The sequence below is a fragment of the Gigantopelta aegis genome, chromosome 8, assembly GCF_016097555.1.
Source record: "Gigantopelta aegis isolate Gae_Host chromosome 8, Gae_host_genome, whole genome shotgun sequence".
NCBI classification, from domain to species: Eukaryota; Metazoa; Mollusca; class Gastropoda; order Neomphalida; family Peltospiridae; genus Gigantopelta; species Gigantopelta aegis.
In genome coordinates, this window is record NC_054706.1 from 25,284,494 (window position 1) to 25,306,087 (window position 21,594).

At 36.7% G+C, this 21,594-nt stretch overlaps 2 protein-coding genes across 2 annotated transcripts; both read right to left on the reverse strand.

Annotated features, from left to right (window-relative positions):
• Window positions 1-539: 539 nt before the first annotated feature.
• Window positions 540-1,496, reverse strand: LOC121379565 (octopamine receptor beta-2R-like). Its single transcript, XM_041508210.1, has one exon. The coding sequence runs from the start codon at window positions 1,494-1,496 to the stop codon at window positions 540-542; it is 957 nt and encodes a 318-aa protein (XP_041364144.1).
• Window positions 1,497-20,775: 19,279 nt separating this feature from the next.
• On the reverse strand, window positions 20,776-21,393 carry LOC121379566 (beta-2 adrenergic receptor-like). Its single transcript, XM_041508211.1, has one exon. It carries the CDS (start codon window positions 21,391-21,393, stop codon window positions 20,776-20,778), a length of 618 nt encoding a protein of 205 aa, XP_041364145.1.
• Between the last annotated feature and the right edge of the window lie 201 nt (window positions 21,394-21,594).

The following is a 21,594-nucleotide window of genomic DNA, read 5'->3' on the forward strand; positions in this document are numbered from 1 at the left end:
ACTATTAGAGCCGGCTTTTTCTTCTTCTTTTTTTAAATTAAATATTTATTGTCCGCGATCTTATAGCAGTATTGCGGATGGGAGCCCCGAATTCCTGCTTTAAATATATATTCATGTTCTAAGCCACAACAAAATATGTTTAAAATAACAACACTAACAGAAACTGATTCAGGCTAAAGTTCAACACATGCAGACAGTTAGACATGGACAGTGGTCTATAATATAACTATATATTTTTATGATGCGAGATTTAAACAGAAACAAAGGAAATAGGGACTAAGAGGGGAGAGCCGTTCTTAATAATTGCAATCAGTCATTACTTACAGTTTATTGTTTATATTATCCATTTATGGTCATCTTGGTGTTTCTAATGCAACAAACTAAATTTGTCAAGGGCATTCCCCCATTTCAACGTCACAGAATCACTTTACTATAGTGTAACCTTATCTAAATGTCTTACAGATTTGTAGATTAATCAAACTTAGTGTTAATTTTCACGGATTGAAATTAGGGTCATTAGCGACTTTAATGAAGTAGAATTATGTGGCAGCAACTACTGATGTTCGACAATTCAAACATGTGGCTTTTAGCGCTGTTCGAAACTGATAGTTTTTCACCACATAAATAACAAAGTTCATCCCAGAGTTGGTCAGAAGGAGCGGGGTAGTGAAGCTAATAACATTTTCTGGGACTCCTGCCGTGTAGGTTACGATGATAAACAGGAAACTTGGAGCACTACAGAGGAAAAACACGACAAAAATAACACTAAACATTTTAACCAACTCCCAGTCTCTTTTGAATTTGGCCATCTGTGTCTCCTTGTTGAGCGTGTATCCGGTTGATGTTAGCCGACGCAAAGTCTCTGTCCGTCTCTTGGCAACACGAAACATATGACCATAGCAAGCAGCAATAATTACGGAGGTCACGATGAAGAATCCACCTTGAACGTAAATCTGGTACTCTGGGTTGAGTACTTTGAAAAATACGCAATCAGTATTGCGTGTCCACTCATTGGCATACAGTGGAACTGTCCCTAAAAGTATTCCACTAATCCAGACGAACACAATGAGTATCCCTGCCTTAGGTATCGTAGCCAGACGCTCGTATTTATGAGGATACGTGATGCACGCCCACCTGTCGACGGCAATAAGGACCATATGCAGAATGGAAATCGAGATCACGATAAACAATATTACGTACTTACAAAGACACATGTATTTATTATTGTCGAATACTGCCAGTATTTCGGGTACGTTATACACCATTTGGTAAGGGATCGAGAGACTGGTGAGGAAGTCCGCAACAGCCAGAGATATCACGTACATGTTGTGGACAGTCCACAGGTTCCGGTTGAGACACACCGTAATCAGCGTCAACACGTTCACAGTACAGACGAAAGCCATGAGTATCACTTCGAGAGTCAGTTTGATCATGCTGCCCACAGTGAGCTCGTAGTCTGTAACATTGGCGCTCATGTTGCTCTGTCCAAATGTCATGGCATTTAGCACTCGGACGGTGAGTTGTTGTTGTGAGGGTTTTCAAGCTATCGTTTGGGAAAGAATGTCATTACATTTAGCATGCCGAATGTCTTTGTTGAATCTATCCTTTGGTCAAGAATGTCGTGGTATTTAGCACTCTAAATGTTGTTGTTGTTGTTGTTGTTGTTGTTGTTTTCAATCTATCCTTTGGTGAAAACATGAATAATGAAAAAAAGGTTCTCAGAAGCACACATGTTACTGTTTACGTCATGAAAAGCAAGAACCATAAATGGAGAGGGAATGTTAAGAACGCGCCGACAGTTTGGTGTGTTGCTCTGTCCTAATGCCAAGGCATTTAACACTCTAAGTGTTGTTTTCTTTTTCAGTCTATCGTTTGATGAAGATATGCATAATAAAGACTTCCTCGGGTGCAGATCGAGAGGGAATGTTATGTATGGACCAAATGTTGGACTTGTGTATCAACAATTATAATCTGAGTGTCAATCATACCGAGTAGAAAACAGATAAATAAATAATCTTGATTGTAGTTATTGTTTGTGATTTGATGCATTCAACAGAATGGTTTGGTGAAAATATCATAACGAATGTTTTCCATCAAAATATGTTTATATATTCTGTCAATGTTAACTGCTCTGACACATTCAATTTGCTAAATTTCTGCGGCTGCCATATTCTTTAAATTAGTTTTGTGTTTATGTCGAATTGTTGCTCAAGCTCGTTGTCCAGGACATAGACACCTCATCTATCTAGGCTACTGCCCAGTATACATGTTAAGGGGACTATCCCGAGCTTATAACCATTATAACATATTCTCAAATGATACATCTCTTTTTAACAACTCGAATACAGTTTATTGTTTAGAATCAGGAACAACGGAATCAAGTAGACATTGGACATTGGGGGGGGGGGGGGGGGGGGGGGAGGGAGGAATGTCTGACTGAGATCGAGGGAGGAGTTTCTAGGTGGGTTTGCGGGTAGCGGATTTCCTCTGACGACTATGAGTCAGAATTATCAAATGTTTGAAATCCAATAGCCGAAGATTAATTAACCAATGTGTTCTAGGGGTATCGTTAAAGAAAACAAACTTTTTTCTTCTTTTTTTTTCTTCTTTTTTTAATTGTCCCCAGAAATATTTGGCAGTGTAAGGGTTGAGGTGCCCTGAGCTCACTGACGTACACATATTTTAATTATATTTCATATATATATATATATATATATATATATATATAAACTAACGGGCAAAAGAAACTTATCACCTTGTTCCGTAGGTCCATAAAGAAAAATCAAGACAGATGTGATCTATATGATTATTATTTTACTGAAAGCAATAATTTTCCAATGTCTTTACAAAAAAGCATTGCCATATCGATAGTGCATTTGCCATAAGGCCGAGTGAAAGAGACATGGGGTCAAAATTAAAAATTACACAATCAGAGTCCCTTCAAAAGGTGCTTCTAAAGTCAAATCATGGCACAAGACATGTCCTCAGTAGCGTATGTGACCACCCCTTGCATCAATACATGCCAAAACACATCTCCTCATGGATGTCGTCAGTCGCCGGATGACGTCAGCAGGAATTCTGCGCCAAACATCCAACAAAACCTGTTCAAGCTGCTGTCGATTTGCTGGGGGAGGTACGCGTTGTCTCAGCTGTCGATCAAGATGAGCCCAGAGATGCTCTATGGGATTCATGTCTGGAGAACACGATGGCCAAGGCAATACGTTAACGTTAACATTGTTGAGATAATCCTGAACAAAGTCTGGCTGTATGAGGTCGTGCATTGTCCTGCTGCAAAAGGGTACCCCTAGTCTGTTGACGGAAGAATGGCACTACAACAGGTCGCAACACTTCATCCCTGTATCTTTGACCTGTCAGATTTCCATGCATGATGAGAAGCCTTGTTGTCTGTTGACCGCAAATACCGCCCCATACCATGACGCCGTCTTCACCAAAAGGGTGCACATCTTGGATGCAGTTTGGCGCCAGTCGCTCTCCCCTACGTCGATAAACACGAACTCGGCCATCATTTTGGATCATGTTGAAGTGACTTTCATCCGTGAACAGCACCCTTTCCCAAACACGCCGCTGCCACCGACGTACAGTTCGTGCCCATTGTAATCTGCGTTGACGGTGTAGAGGGGTCAATTCCATTCCACGGAAGGGGCGGAAAGCTCTGATACCAGCCCTGCAGAGTCGTCGTAAGACTGTTCGTCTGCTGATGGGGTGTCCCAGTGCCGTCGCCGCCGTTGACATCGCCGTCACGAATCGGTTCCGCAGGTGGATTGTCTAGATGTAGCGGTCTTCAGCTGGCGTTGTGACCCTTGGTCTTCCCGATCTTGCACGGTCTTGTGCCTGGCCTGTCTGCTGATAACGGCTTAACAAGTTGCTGATGGCAGCTTGACTGCAGTTGAAGGTTCTTGCAATCTGCCGTTGAGAGGCCCCCATATCGGCCATACCGATAGCTCTATTGCGTTCTGCTTGGGTAAAACTCGGCATCTCTCTGATGTTCTTTTTGATACTGCTTACTTGCTTTGTCCCACACCGGTATTTATGCAACAATCATGCACGAGCATTTTTAACAAATTGAAATTATGCTGTTTTTCACATTTTTCATGACTGCACTAAATTCACTAAATCCAGAAACAGTGACTTTTCGGAAACACAGGGTGTGTTTTGGCGAATGTTTTCTCATTGCTTTCAAACTTATTGCAGTATCTTTAATTGAGATAAACTTATTTTAAAAGTGATAAGTTTCTTTTTCCCGTTAGTTAGTTGGTAATGAGATTAGTACATTTATTATTTTGGGTATTATTAATGTTTTTGAAACAGTGAGTCTACCTAATAGCGTCAATTTTCGTGCACTCCAGATTTTCATTGTACTTTCCATTTCTAATACTTTTGGTTCAAAATTTTCTTTAACTATATCTTTTAGATTTAAAGAGAAGCGAATTCCCAATAAAGTAAACTTAGTTGAACCCCATTCTAATTTCCATCTAGTATGATGAAAGACTTCATTTGAGAAATTTTTTCTGACAATCCATATTGTCTTTGATTTAGAATAATTTAGCTTCAAACCTGACATTTTTGCAAAGCAGTCTAGAGTAGTAAGTGTGCCGTACAGTGACTCTGGAGATCCATCCAAAATAAAAGTAGTATCATCTGCATACTGCGAAATAAGATATTCTTCTCCATCAGTATAAATTCCCTTAATATTCTTGTTATTGCGTATTAAAATGGCAAGTATTTCTGCACATATTATAAAAATGTAGGGCGATAACGGATCGCCTTGTCTGCAGCCTCTGTATAACTTAAAACTTTCTGATAGATGTCCATTTTGGATTACAGCTGAAACTGAATTTTTATACAGTGTTTGTATCCAAGTTTTTATTGAACACTTAAAATTAAAATTGTCTAGAGCTTTTTGAATAAATTTCCAGGATAAGGAGTTAAACGCCTTTTCAAAATCGACTAATAATAGCTGACCTGGTATTTTATATGTTTCTGTGTATTGCATAATGTCATATATCAACCTTATATTTTCTCCTATGTATCTTCCCTTTATAAATCCTGTTTGGTCTTTTTCAATAATTTTGTCCAATACGGTTTTTATCCTATTTGCAGTGCAACCAGATGCTATTTTATAAGTACAATTTAAAAGGGTGAGTGGCCTCCAATTTAAAAAAAAATTGCTTAGGTTTGTTTGCTTTTGGTATGCAGGTTATGATGCCTAGTTTTTGTACATGTGACATTTCTTGAATACTGTAACTATAATTGATGGCTCTAACTACAAAGTGCCCCAAATCAAGCCAAAAGAATTTATTTAATTCTGCTGGAAATCCATCAGAACCAGGACGTTTTTCATTCTTCATATTTTTAAGAAATAATAAAACTTCAGCGTACGTTAATTCCCCCTCCAACTCTGCTGCAAGAACTTTAACTACCTTACTGAGTGGTGGGTGGGGTGGGCTGGGGGTTGTCCTTCACAGTTAAATCCACCTATGATTTGTTTCATTTCAAATTGTGGTCGTGCTTAAATTAAGGTTCAAGCACGCAGTCCTGGGCACACACCTCAGCTATCTGGGCTGTCTGTCCAGGACATAGGGTTAGTTGTTGGTGGTTAGTGACACAAACTTACACCGTTGAGTCATTAAAAATCGCTCTGGGTGGGAGCCGGTGTAAAGGAACGCAGGTCCGTGGGAACCGAGGTCGAAAGGACTTCGGTTCCTAGGAGCAGTAGTCTTATCGGACCTCCATAGGTTAGGAACCATAGTCCTCCTACCCGGACTTTCATACCTGGTTTATTTTTAAGTTGTTTTGATCCTAGGACTTGTATTCCTACCGGACTTAAATTCCTTCTACAGCAGAAATACTAGTCCGGCGAATTAGATGTCCGTTTATTATACTCTGCAATTTGCACGAGCTGGCCTCAGACCACAATTAATTTTGCTATATGTTTCTATATAGCCTTAGTGGCTATAACATTTTCATTAATATAAGCAGGCCCGTGAAGTTTTGTATGTACCTTTGCCTGCATGGGGGACACATACCCTGAAAAGGACAACCCCTGTTGTCCAGCTCTTTCTCCCAGCATATTGGTTTAAACAGACACACCCTCTAAACCAGTCCGGAGTACACTCATTTTACACAAAAAGCACTACTTTTGCATGGGCCGGAATTACCACAAACAAGTCTTCAATGTCAGCAAGTTACACATGTTTACAGGTTCCATTAGACCAAATCAATTCCTATTGCCGATAATGTTAACGTTTACTAATAAAACTGATATAAGCAGCGTTTCAACACACCCAGGAAGTGCAGCAATAGAAAGTGTGGCACCTCACATCTAATCTAGCTGCAAGAAAATGGGGGGTCACGTATCATTTAAGAGATTTAATTTATGTTTTTAATAGCAACCGTCATTTTTGCTGAAAATTGCAGTTCCATTTTTGGGGGTACCCCGCATTAGTTTCAACCTCTGGTATATACTGCATAACAACTGTATAACAAATAAAAGTGTATTTATTTATTGTCAATGGATAATAGTATTTGCACAAATAATCAATGTCACATATTACTACCAATCACACCCACAGCTGCTTTTACTCCGTAAATATTTGACGGTGCACGTCGAACTTTGACACGGTACTCTCTTCTTTGGTACTATGCAACCTACAAACTACATGCTATCCCCTGTCACTTCAGTCAAACAGTTACCACTTCATAGCTGTCTGCCATGAAATAATCACAGTCAAACAGCAGACTACTTGCGCGGTCAAATTTCCGGATTTTGGACAACCAAATGGGAAGATAACTGTAATCTGAGGTCAGCTGCCAGCAAGACATGAGAAAAAAAGTGATGTTTTGGCAGCCTTCCCTCGTAGTGTGATGGATAAGTGTACGAGTTGCTTAAAGCGGCATTCCCTGGAATATTTTTATTATTTAAGCATATAGAACAGAAAATCCAATTACGTTTGGTGCATATATGACGCCGCGCTCCGCATTGGTTTCACTACGCTGGCTTATCTAGGTCAAAAACAAAGGCAGTATTTCGAAAGTGGGACACTTTTGACGGGCTCCTACCGATCTCGGTTTTCATTGGCTTATCACAAGTGTGGAATTCCCCAACAAGAGATCACGTGAGATTTCGCAATTTTTGAACAAATATAACTGTTTTGATTGAGGGGTCGTCTCATATTTCCAAAACATATTTATATCCATAGAGGTATGGTACAACGCCTTTCCAGGAGTCGGTGGGTGGGGGATTTGCCTTGAAATTTTGACAGTGGCCAACTGTTGGCATATGCGTTACATGTAAGGGGGTGTTACTAATTACGTAACGCTCTAGGGGTAGAGGAAGAGGGTACTGTGTTCGATTTACGTAACATTTTTCAAGACTATATGTTATTTTTATTCATTACTTAGACCTAAAAAGGTGTTTTTTTGGAAATGCGCGGTCAGTCTAGAATCGATCCCCATCGGCGGGTATATAAAAGACCATGGTATGTAATATCCTGTCTGTGGGATGGTACATATAAACAATCCCTTGCTAAAAAAAATGTAACGGGTTTACAAGGCGCGTGTGCAGGGATTTCAGCGGGGTTGGGTTTGTAAACTGTTTTGAGCGAAGTTTATATGGGGCCATGCTCCCCCAGAAAATACATTTCAAATTTTTTTAAGCTTGGGCAAGTAAGGGTTTCGACCCGATTCCTCTCTAAATGTCAAAATTACCGAATGTTAGACATCCAACAGCAGATGGAAGGAAGAATAGGATATGTTTTATTTAACGACGCACTCAACACATTTTATTTACGGTTGTATGGCGTCGGATGATTATTAAATCAATATGCTCTAATTTTGATGTCGTTAAACACCCCCACCCCTAACTTTACCCTTTCCAAACGAAAGAATATTTATTTGAATTTGTCGATTTTAACACGTAAAATTAAGAAGTGAAAACGTTCATTGTCTACTTTAGTTTTTTGTTGGGTTTTTTTAAATATATACATGATTAATGTGTTACTAGTATACAAACTAAACTTTGAAAGTTCTACTACCACTTTATAAAATATTAATTCTGAAATAGGAAGGTACGATTGTCGATAATACGATGTCAAGATCAAACCGGTGTGAAAGGAATGCAAGTCCGTAGGAACCGAGGTCTCCCCGGACTCTATCTCCTAGGAATACATGTCCTAGGATTAACATAACTAGGAACGCAAGTCCTAGGACGTACATTCCTTGGGAATACTGGTCTGACTGCCAGGATTTGTAGTCCGAGTCGGACTTGCATTCCTGGACAACCCAAATACAAGTCCGATGGCTTACGTCGAAAATATAATGCAATGAAAACAAAACTAACAATAGTTAATTTTTTAATTATTATTAAATTTATTCAGTGAATTTGGCCATTTTAGCCGCTGGTGCCTCCTGCCATTCTTTCAAATTCACACCATTAATACCGCTTTTCAGCGACAGGTAGGTTCCACTTTTTGTTAACCCTCGAATTATGTATGGCCCTAGCCAAGGCCTCTCATGTTTGCCTCCTTTGCGATCCTGTCGCCGCAGGTTTTTTTTTAAACTTTAGTACCGACAGACAAGTCCTGCAAAAATACAATAAAGATTTTAGACATGTATGACAAGAGCTTTGTTGATACCCACGTGCAATTGTAACCTGTTAATGTAAACCCATAAACATTATCCGTTAGATATGTGTATTTAAACATAATTTAATTCGGGTTTTCTAATTAACATGTCCTATCAAATAAATATGTAGTATTATCTCTTTACTAGTTTAAATAATATTCGTTACGTTTTATTTTATTTTTAAACCACTATAGTGTTAATTTATATTTTTCAATACACCCACGAACGATGACTCACAATTTATAGTTTATCTACCTATACTTAATGAAACAATCATTTCTCAGTTTGTTATAAACGCTTTCAAACCTGTTGAGAAACACGTCTTTGGTCGTAATTTCTTTTCTGTCGATGCTGTGCTTCCTTGATGTTTGTCACTGCCTTCCTTCCAACGACGTTAGCCATATTCAAAACTCTTTTACTGATTTCAGTCTGGCAAGTTTCGTTAGGGTCTGGTTGCTCCGTCACTTCGTTGTCGGAATCACAAACATCATTTGGTAAAACTGGTTCCCTATAATATAAATATATACTGAAGGGTTTATGTTTTATTTAACGACGCACTCAAAACATTTTATTTACGGCTATATTGGTGTCAGACATATGGTTAAGGACCACAAAGTTAATGATAGAGGAAACCCGCTGCCGTCACTCCATGAGTTACTCTTACCGAAAAAGCAGCAAGGAATCTTTTATATGCATTTCCCATATACAGGACAGTACATACCACGGCCTTTTTATTCCAGTCGTGGGCCACTAGTTGCAACTGCAAAAACACAATGGGTTGAGGAGGTTCAATTCCAAACAATAACTGCATTTATTTAAGAACCAATTTAGAGTTATCTCATTATCATTACCATCGGGTGTATCTTTGAAGAGCTCACCTTCCGTACATAAGGAAAACGGGGAAAAACTTGGTGCTTGCATGCTTTGATGTGTTGCAGCCAAAGACAACTTGTGGGATCAGGGTATCCCATTCCGCATCCTCGTCCAACTTTAACAGCATGTTCTCCAACGCTTGATTGAACCTCCCTGAAATAAAAATAATAGGAGCCTTGCCTTAGGAAAAAACATACATTAAGATGTCGTCGGTAGTAATGCTGCATAGAAAATGTATAATATATAAACTTTGATGTCCAGGAAGTGGCAACTTGTCAACATTTATTGAGGGGTTATTACCATTTATTATCATGTTAAATTATATAGGTTCAGTTTCGATTGTAGCGTTGTATGCGTTGACACTAATATGTTATAATATATACCTGTCAGTCCATTGCATTGCGGGTAGTAGGCTGTGGTTGGACGATGAATAATGTTCAGTGCATCCGTAATGCCATCAACCACATCACTGTTAAATTCACGACCCTCATCGCTAATGAGCTTGTGAGGGAAACCGAAACTACAAATGAAATCATGAACATGAATGAATGAATGAATGAATGTTTAACGACACCCCAGCACGAAAAATACATCGGCTATTGGGTGTCAAACTATGGTAAAATGCAAGAAAACATCATGAACATGAATTACGTGCTATAAATATGATACGTACAAATTATGACAATTTCCATATGTTCAATGTGAAATTGTTCTTAAAATTATATGAAACTAAACTTGTGTGTGCATTATCGTGTGCGTGTGTGAGTGAGTGTTCGTGTGTGCGTGTTAAAATGAGAAATACAAATGTTTTAATGTTGTTAATTATAAATATTAACAATTGTACAAAATAATGTAAAAAATAGTTTACCATAAAAATAGCTCCATTAAAAATGGGGCCACACCCGATGCATGTTTGGTTGGTAGAGCCTTTGCCTGTGCCCACTTGGTGTAGTAACAGGTGACTGTGCACACGTATTTATAACCACCGACAGTTTCTCTCATAGAGCCGACCAGATCTATGCCAATCTAAATATATTAAATATAAAAAAATATTTTAAAAAGTAAAAACACGTTTTTTATTATTACTTTATTTATATAATATAATGTATTATTTTTACATAGATTTTTTTCTCAAAACAAATATATAGATATTAATGATGTTTTTAAATCATAATACGTTTTTTTTATAAAATGTATATTTTTTAATTAGCTTTATGTTTTACATAAACTAAAATTAAGTTTAAAAAATATTTGCAGAAAATGACTTCATTTTGGAAGATGGGTCATATAAAGACAACATTATTATTAATATTTTCAAGTGTCTTAACAATTGTTTATAGGATATTAAAAATGTATAGATGTATAGCAGTCACACATTTAGTATAAAATTAATTTTATACATCGATAAATTCCAAACAAATTGTGAACATTTGTTATATAACTTACTGATCGCCAGGCTTGTGGCTTTGTAACTGGAATAGGCTGTAATGGTGGGCGACTTTGTTGGCCTTTCTATTAACACTCTGGCATCTCTCGCAGGTCTGAAGATATCGCTTTACATCAGACACTAAATTTGGCCACCAATAACGTTTCTGTATTTTGTTCAAAGTCTTATCGCGGCCAAAGTGTCCACCTAAAAACAAAAATCATTTGTTTTACTTATGATGTAATGTATTGTAATGAATGGATGACTGAATGAATGTTTAACGAAACCCCACCAATGACAAACAGCCACATCGGCAAGTGTGTTCCAAACAAAGCAAGCATATGTAAATTATTATTTACATTCAAATAAACATACATTTTAAAACTTTAAAACGGCATAAAGAGGTGTGGAAACATATCACATTATATATATATATATATATATATATATATATATATATATATATATATATATATATGTTTCATATTATCCACTTTGTAAATATAGAAATATCTCTAAAATCTTCGGCTTGTTGCGTTTTTTATGGTCGTCCGACATATTGAATGCACGAACATGTTTGTACAAATAATATGTTTTATATACGTTCGGCAGAAGCAAGATGCACGTACTTGTTCATCTTCCAATGAAAATGTAACACGGTTACAAACATGCGTTCACGTGTTAAATGGACGAGCCTATTGCTTTAAAAAAATTACTTGATTATAAGGGGAAAAAAATATGTGCGACATAGAGATTTGAACCAACAACAATCTGAAACTGAAACATACAATTTTTTTTTTAATCTTTTTATTCGTGAAACTCAATATTGCACATGTATATAAAATTTACAAATAAAAATAAGAAAAAGATTCACACATATCCACACACGTACTCACATAGAACCACTCACACATGTATCACACACACACACACACACACACACACACACACACACACACACACACACACACACATTCACACAAGCACACGCAAAAATTAAAAGAAAATTGAGGGATATCGATCTTACAAGGTAATGTTAAATTTTTTAAGAGATATACTAAATATAAATATCAGTTTTCAAGTGGGTATTTAAAACTAATTCATCATTATTTAGATCAAGAAATATATTATTTTTAATATATTTATTAATAAATGAAGGAAATCTATTTTTAAAGCGATATTGATTTAAAAGTATTAAGAAGTACTGTCGCATATAATGCTTAAAAAACTTAACAATATTAACATTTACCCCCCTTGATTCCGCTATTAAACGTCTCTTGAAAACTGATATTCTGTATATTGAGAGCAAAGCATTGATGAATTCATTTGAGCAGGTTTGTATTTTAAAATAACACCCGAAAAGCAACATTTTTTTTAATATGTCTAAAGAAAAACCAGTATCCTTAGACATATAAATACATAATTCATGAAAAATAGAAATTAAATTATAAAGTTCATCAAAATACAAAAATAAATGACACATATCTTCTTCTTCTTTAAAACAAACAGGACATTGACTAGATGATACCTTGCCATATTTAAATAATTTAGAGTATGTGAAAATAGTGTTATGAGCAATTTTAAAATCCAAGTCAACAAATTCCGAAGTCTTATCACAGTAATGTATAATTTTCCAAACTGGCTTCCAATCTATAACAAAACCCAAATCATGCAATTTTTCTAAACAAGAAGGTAATTTAAAATTTTGTGAAATTAGTAAGGAATATATTAATTTAACATTAAATTTACTTACATTTATTGTTTCATTATTATTAATCAAGAACAAATCTTTAACTTGTGACGAATTTTTAATATTATTTAAAATAAGCCGTTTCCATTCACCAGGAAGCGAGTTCAGAATTACATAATAAGCAGTAGAAATTTCTGCTGCCAACATATCAGGATATTTTTCTTTAATAATTTCGACAACTGCAGATACCGGTAAAAATCCAGGTATAACTTCATATGCAATATCAGCCACCGTTATAATACCACTTTTAATAAAAGAATTAAAACATAATAATTTATTTTTGTAATTAATAAATGGATTATGAAATATTGGCTGATATATTTGATCTAAATCTAAGGGGGAAATGCGTTCACGCTTTGAAATGTTGTCCCATGCCAACAAAACCTCAGCATAAAAAGGGTTAATGTTAGCCAAAGCAGGTTCATCAAAAACTATATCAAAAATATTAAAAGATAAGTTCATATTCATGTATTTACCAAGAAATTCAGACATTGTATTTTTCCAAACAGAACTGAAATCATTATTAAAATATGTCTTTAATAATTTAATACGAAAAGCAATTTTCTTTAAAGAGATATCTTGAATATTAAGCCCACCTGAACTTTTACTCCCAATAATAGTCGAATATTTTATTGATGGTATTTTATCATCCCACATAAATTTACAAAACAACTTCTGAATTTCTTGTTCAACCCACCTAGGAACTTGAATTGCACTAATTATATACCATAATCTAGAAGTTAATAAGGTATTCCACACTGTCGCTTTACCATTTAAAGTAAGTTTTCTTTGTTTCCACATGTTAATCAATGAATTAAATTTTTAGTTTTTTATTTTCCAATTTAATCTTTCGCAAAATGCTTTATTTGGACCTAAATAAATGCCAAGAATTTGGACACAATCTTTATTAACAGCAACAGGAATGTTAAATGACAAATCTTTCTCCGCGGCTTTACCAAGACAAAGTACTTCTGATTTTTCAATATTTACTTTTGCACCCGTAGCAAGACAAAAATAATTGACAGTGCGAAAAATCACCTCAACAGACTGAGCATTTTGTACAGTGATAGTAGTATCATCAGCATGTTGAAATAATAGAGAATTAAATTCATTATTCAATTTTATTCCATTAATTTGTTGCTGACTTTTTTAACAAGCTATTTAAAGGTTCAGCAACAATTACATAGAGCATCATCGAAATTGGACATCCCTGTCTAACACCTCTAGTAACAGGAAAGAAAGGCGTTAAATGACCATTAATTTTAACACTACTTTTAATATCATTATATAGTATTTTAATCCAAGAAATAAATTTATTACCAAAATTAAATTTATTCAAAACTCTGACTATAAAACTATGCGATACCCAATCAAACGCCTTTTCTTGATCTATTTTAATCAAAAATCCTTCCTGGTTATTCATATCTACAAAATCAACAACATCACGGACTGACATAATATTATCAACTATATCCCTACCCGGAACACAACACGTTTGTTCAGGAGAAATAATAGATGACATAACTAATTTTAAACGATTTGCGAGAACTTTGGATATAATTTTATAATCAAAATTTAAAAGACTTATCGGCCTAAAGTTTTTAAGATTTGTTTTATCCCCTTTTTTCTTAAAAAAAGACTGATAATTCCTTTTTTCATACTATGTGATAAATATTCTTCATTTTGGATTGACATAACAACTTTATGAAAAAAAGATTTTAATTTATCCCAAAATTTAAGATAAAACTCAACAGTAAGACCATCCATACCTGGTGATTTATTCCTATTCATACCTTTCAATGCTTTTGTTAATTCTTTAATCGATATATCATTATCACAAGTTTTACTTTCAAATTCTGTTATGGCCCGATCACACTGGCCCGAATGCCATTCCGTTTGTTTTCCGAATAGGAATTTGGGTGTTCGGGGAGCGAACGGATCATATTCGGGAAGCATTCGGTCTGTTCTAGGAGCATACTGGCTGTTCGGCTCCGTACGGATGCATACGGAACGGCATTCGGTAGCTCCAAAAATTTGTTGTGCATGTTCAAAATAATTTTCATCGACCATCCGAATGTGGCGTCCATGTGTATTCGGGAAGTATTCGGGAAGCATTCTAGGAGCATACGGCATGTACAGAAAACGTTCGGGAAGCATGCGTCTAGTTCTTGGTGCATTCGGAATGAAAATTTGGAGGTGCTGGGTTCCGTATGCTTTCCTAACACCCAGAATGGACCTAGAACATGACGAATGCTTTCCGAACGTTTTCAATATCCTTTCCGGATTTTTTTTCATTTATGCCGCCGAATGTATAACGAATAGCCAGAACTCTTCCAGTATTCTTTCAGAACATTTTCCGAACTGCTCGTACACTTCCAGAATGCACAGTATGTTCCGTATGCTTTCCGAACACCCCGAATGGACATAGAAATGACGAACCCTTTCCGAACGCTTTCCGAACCCTTGAGGAAAGCATGCGGAAAGAGTTCGGTCCATTCTAGGTCGATTCGCCGTGTTCTGAAAGCATTCGGAAAGCATACGGAAAGCGTTCGGAAAGGAAACCTTTCGAAGTCAACATGCGGGAAATATTCGGTCTATTCTGAAAGCATTCTGAAACCACACTGAAAACATTCGGAAAACAAACGGAAAGCATTCGGTGATACATTGGGGAAAACACATTCGGAGGGACATTCGACCAGTTTAAAAAATCACACCACTTTCGTATACGGAAAACAAACGGAAGCTCATTTGGGCCAGTGTGATCGCCCCATTATTCTATTCGAAATTAAATTTAAGACTTATTCCTCTTTAGCTACATCTATATCTTCTTTGGTATATAATTTAGAATAAAAGTCATTTGCACATGCACGCGTACTAGATTGGGTGGAGGTGGAGGTCGGGTGTGTGTGACAGTGCTGGAGGGGGCAATGGACACGTTCGGGCAAAATGAGTTGGCCTCAAATCTTCAGCATGTATTTCCATCATTCTACTCACAATATTAGTAATCCATGTAAAAGTGCATACTGATTTGTTTGGAATCCTATATAGCGTCTTAGTAGTAATGTGAATATAAATATACGTTGTGTTCCAGATTCGGACATTTTCGTTTCATTCATTCAGCCTATTGCGACCAAAACTGTCAGGTGTAAGTGTCATGAGTAGTTAGTCTGTTTAAAAGTATCTTTGTAAATTGTGTGCATATTATTGACAGTATGATAATTGTTCAGGTTACTGTTTTGTTTTAGTCGGTGTAGATGCCCATTGAGCTGCTAAAAGCCACTCTTAGTCATTGATATTTCTATTAATTGATAAACCTTAATGAAAACCATTTAACATTTTTTATCGATGGTATGATTGGTTGGGACTAAGATATCATAGAGCCCAGAGTCTGATATGTCATATGTTACATAAATTAATTTTTAAAAATGAGCAAAATTGACAAACCAGCACATGTTCAATAGGGGGGGGAGGTCTAGACTGTAGTAAGTAGACATTTGCTTTGAAGAGGGGTGTTCAGGCCATGCCACCCCACCCCACACCCTATTTAAACGCGCCTGCAACACTATTGGCAAAAAGGCACAAACTTAAAATTATATAATAACAAGATAATTTATACAACGCAAATATCACATTTTTATAGTTGAATTATTATTATTATTGTTATCATTATTATTATTATTATTATTATTATTCTTATTATTATTATCAAATACCAGTACAGAATGTCTAACAGATAATTGTGTTGGTATATCATATGGGCATTGTTAGTATGGAAACAAATTTATAGTTACTTTTAAATGTTTAAAGGGACATTCCTGAGTTTGCTGCATTGTAAGATGTTTCCGACTAATAAAATATTTCTACGATTAAACTTACGTATTAAATATATTTTCTTGTTCAGAATATCAGTGTCTGTATACTCAATGTGTTTCAGGTCGTGTTTCGGTTGTTCAGGAATGCAAGTCCGGCCCGGACTTGATATCATGGCAGTCAGACCAGTATTCCTAAGGAACTTAAGTCCTAGGACTTGCATTCCTAGGTATATTAGACCTAGGACATGCATTCCTAGGAGATTAAGTCCGGGCAGACAACTGTTCCTACGGACTTGCAAAATGTACATTGAAAAGTTAATTATTTTAATGCACTTGGGTTTTTTTTATGCTTTATCAACAGATACAATTGGGCAAGTGAATGTTTTAGTAAGTCAGAATTACCAAATGTTTGACATTCATTATCCAATGATTCATTAATCAATGTGATCTAATGGTGTCGTTAAACAAAACAAACTTTAACTATAATAATTAATTACTATACTCTTGGACATGCATTCCTACAGGACTAAGTCCGGGCAGACAACTGTTCCTACGGACTTGCAAAATGTGTATTGAAAAGTTAATTATTTTAATGTACTGTCTTTTTATGCTTTATCAACAGATACAATTGGGCAAGTGAATGTTTCAGTAAGTCATAATTACTAAATGTTTGACATTCATTATCCGATGATTCATTAATCAATGTGCTCTAATGGTGTCGTTAAACAAAACAAACTTTAACTATAATAATTAATTACTATGCTCTTGCTAGAAACTTTATTGATACTTCAAAGAAAGCATCTATCTGTCGGCAACGAGGTTTCTCTTTAATACCGAAGACATCAGTCATAATCTACACAGAATAGCAACAAAGCCGGATGAGCGGATCTATAAGCACGGCACTTTAATTTACCAAGACGTCATACAGTACCAACAACTGATGTTCCACGACAGAAACACGTGGCTTTTAGCGCCCTTCGAAACTGCGAGTTTTTCACCACATATATTATGAAGTTCATCCCAGAGTTCATCACAAGAAGTGGGATGGTGAAGCTGTTAACCGATTCTGAAACTCCTGCGGTGTATGTTATAATTATGAAGATGAAAGCCGGCGTGCAGCAGAGGAAGAAGACTCCAAAGACAACACTAAACATGACGACCAGCTCCCAGTCTCTCTTGAATTTGGCCATTCTCCTTTCGTAGGTTAGTGTGTTGGTTGTCATGGTCATGCGGAGAATGGCTTTCCTTTCTCGATTGGCGGTATGAAATATATGAGCATAGCAAGCTGCGATGATTATTGAACACACAACAAAGAACCCTCCTTGAGTGTTTTTGGTATTCCATGGTGAGTACTTTAAAAAACCGACAACGCACGCCGGCTTTCCAGTGATTCCCGTATAGTGGAATTGATCCAAAAAATATTGCACAAATACAGGTAATTGCAATAAGTATTCCTGCCTTTGGTATCGTCGCCAAACGTTCATATGAGAAAGGAAATGTTATACACGCCCATCTGTCTATAGCAATAAGAACCATATTCAAAATTGAAGCCCCTAGCATCACAAAGAAAAGCACATGAGAGAACAGACAAAGATACTTGTTCTGATAAAACTCTGATTTTATCCCTGGTATGTGGAACACCATTTGGTAAGCGAGGGATAGGCACAGTCCACAAACTCCGGTTTGGACTAACTACACTCAGCGTCAAACTATTGACAGTACAGATGAATGCCATAAGTATCGCTTCGAAAACCACCGTTGTCATGTTGCCGATGCTGATGTTGTACTCTGTCAAATTCGTGATCATATTCCTAGAACGTTAGGCTACCATTCCTTAGAGTTGCACAAGTCGAAGGCAGATATCGGTGCAGCTGTGAGGTATCTTCGAAGAAACAGATGAGTGGGGTTTTTGTTTGGTGTTGTCATCTATTTATTCAGTCACAAACAATTAAAAACTGAGGAAAAAATCGTCTGGTATTTAGGCATTTTGCTACGCAGTGTGATGTCGAATGGGATTGGCCTTCGTGTGTGATCAGGACAGTGTTCATGGTGTGTGCCTTTATACGTATCAATCCCCTCAACTTGATGGCAAATAATTATTTTAGCAAATGATCTCTCATTGAACTGCATTAGTGTGTGGTCAACAAGCAATAAAACCACTTTCTATCACTCTACGCATTATTGACTACAACGATGAGGACTAATGAAATACCTTTTTTTCAAATTGTCCATCTAATAGTGGGCTCCATGGTCAAGTGAATAAGTTGCTGGGCAATCAACTTGTGCATCTATTAGTGGGATCCATAGTCCAGTGAATAAGGTGTTGGACAATCAAGTTGACGACATTAGTTCAAATCCCATCACAGCTGGCTCACACTTTCATTCATCTTTCTCATCTATCATACTATGCTCATCATTCTCATTATCTTAATATAAAACAAAACTATCCAATTTCCATCTAGTTCGACCATGTCTCTCAATTTTCTCCGACTCTTTCTTCTGAGCTGTGCACACTATCGCTTACCTGTCACAACTTCCTCCACGGGTGCAGTATCTGTGAACGTCCCGGCACCCGTCTGACATCTTCGTCTTCTGTCGCTAATAAAGCGGGTCTGACCCTCGGCACTAACTAACGACGGCCGGTAGTAGGGGTGTATAGTAGGTTGTTACAAATGGCTCTTAACGATCTATAAGTAACTACTTAACACTCTCCAAAGTGATAAGACTACTAAGCCCACAGCTAAAGCTGATCAGATAGAAAACCCACACAAAAAGCCTGTTCATCTATTTTATATTTCATTAGAATTGTTTTCATTTGAGTAAAAACAACATCCCTTGCATGTTATTTCTCATCGTGGTTTAGGAGTGGAAACATTCTCATGGGTTGCCTTGAGAGTAGCGAACACAGCATCTATGATAATGTTTTCAAATGTCTGTTTCATCTTGTACAATATTCATTTGTTTGCCACATAATATTTATTATAATTATTATGTACGACGGCATCGTTGTTGTTTTTTGTTGTTGTTTTTTGTTGTTATTTAATGTTAATATGCTTTATTGTGTGTATGTTGCTAGTTTTCATAAATCCACGAACAAACCACAATGTACAAGCTTTTTGCGTCTATCACTGGTCACATTTTACTGAAACAGTGTTTATGACACTAGCTAAGAATAATTAGTCTAGTGGCTCTTTACATTGGTGTGTGTATATGTAAATGTATTTAAGGCTGTGCCAAAAGAAATTACATTAAAAGGTTGGAAATGACAAAAAAGAGCAGACAATGTAATATTTATTATCTCTTTCTTGTCAGCATGTATTATCAACATACAAAATAGTAAGCAGAAACATGCATCAGGTGGCACTAACATTAAGGCATTTGACTCAAACGATACGATAACCTGATACGAACAAAACTGGCCAACATATTCTACAGGGTATTTGTCACCATTAGAGCCGGGTGTTGTTTTTCTGTTGTTGTTTGGGGGTTTTTTTTGTTGTTGGGGGGGGGGGGGGGGGGGTAATTAAATATTTATTGTCCCAGATCATATAGCAGTGTCGGGGTTGGGAGCCCCGAATCACTGCTTTACATATATATCCATGTTCTAAGCAACAAAAAAATATTTTTAAAATAACAACACTAACAGAAACTGGTTCAGACTAAAGTTCAACACATACATAGAGTTGAACATGGACAGTGACCTATAATATAACTATATAATTTTATGATCCGAGATATCAACCAGAACAAAGAAAATAGCGAATGAGAGGGAATGAATGAATGAATGAATGTTTAACGACACCCCAGCACGAAAAATACATCGGCTATTGGGTGTCAAACTATGGTTAATGCAAAACTAAATCGATGATCAACATCAATATAAAAATTCAACAATTAAATAAAAACACAGTGTAAAGAACTGTGCAAAAATACAAATATCACAGATAGATAAAATTAAAATTTAGAATAAAATTCAGTATCGCGTAAAAACTGTAATAAAAATGAGAGGGAAGAGCCGTTCTTAATAATTGAAATCAGACATTACTGACAGTTTAGTGTTTAAATTATCCATTTCCGTACATTAGAAGTGTTTCTGGTCATCTTGGTGTTTCTAATACAACAAAATAAATTTGTCAAGGGCATCCCCCCGTTTCAAGGTCACAGACTCACATCACTACAGTGTAACCTTATCCAAATGTGTTACAGATTTGTAGATTAGCCAAAATTAGTGTTAATTTTCACGGGTCATTAACGACTTTAGTGAAGTAGACTTATGTGGCAGCAACTATTGATGTTCGACAATTCAAACATGTGGCTTTTAGCGCTGTTCGAAACTGATAGTTTTTCACCACATAAATAACAAAGTTCATCCCAGAGTTGGTCAGAAGGAGCGGAGTAGTGAAGCTAATAAAATTTTCTGGGACTCCTGCCGTGTAGGTGACGATGATAAACAGGAAACTTGGAGCACTACAGAGGAAAAACACGACAAAAATAACACTAAACATTTTAACCAGCTCCCAGTCTCTTTTGAATTTGGCCATCTGTGTATCCTTCTTGAGAGTGTATCCGGTTGATGTTAGCCGACGCAAAGTCTCTGTCCGTCTCTTAGCAACACGAAACATATGACCGTAGCAAGCAGCAATAATTACCGAGGTCACAATGAAGAATCCACCTTGAACGTAAATCTGGTACTCTGGGTTGAGTACTTTGAAAAATACGCAATCAGTATTGCGTGTCCACTCATTAGCATACAGTGGAACGGTCCCCAAAAGTATTCCACTAATCCAGACGAGCACAATGAGTATCCCTGCCTTAGGTATAGTAGCCAGACGCTCGTATTTATGAGGATATGTGATGCACGCCCACCTGTCGACGGCAATAAGGACCATATGCAGAATGGAAATCGCGATCACGATAAATAATAGTATGTACCTACAAAGACACAAGTATTTATTATTGTCGAATACTGACAGTATTTCGGGTACGTTAAACACCATTTGGTAAGGGAGCGAGAGACCGGTGAGGAAGTCCGCAACAGCCAGAGATATCACGTACATGTTGTGAACAGTCCACAGGTTCCGGTTCAGACA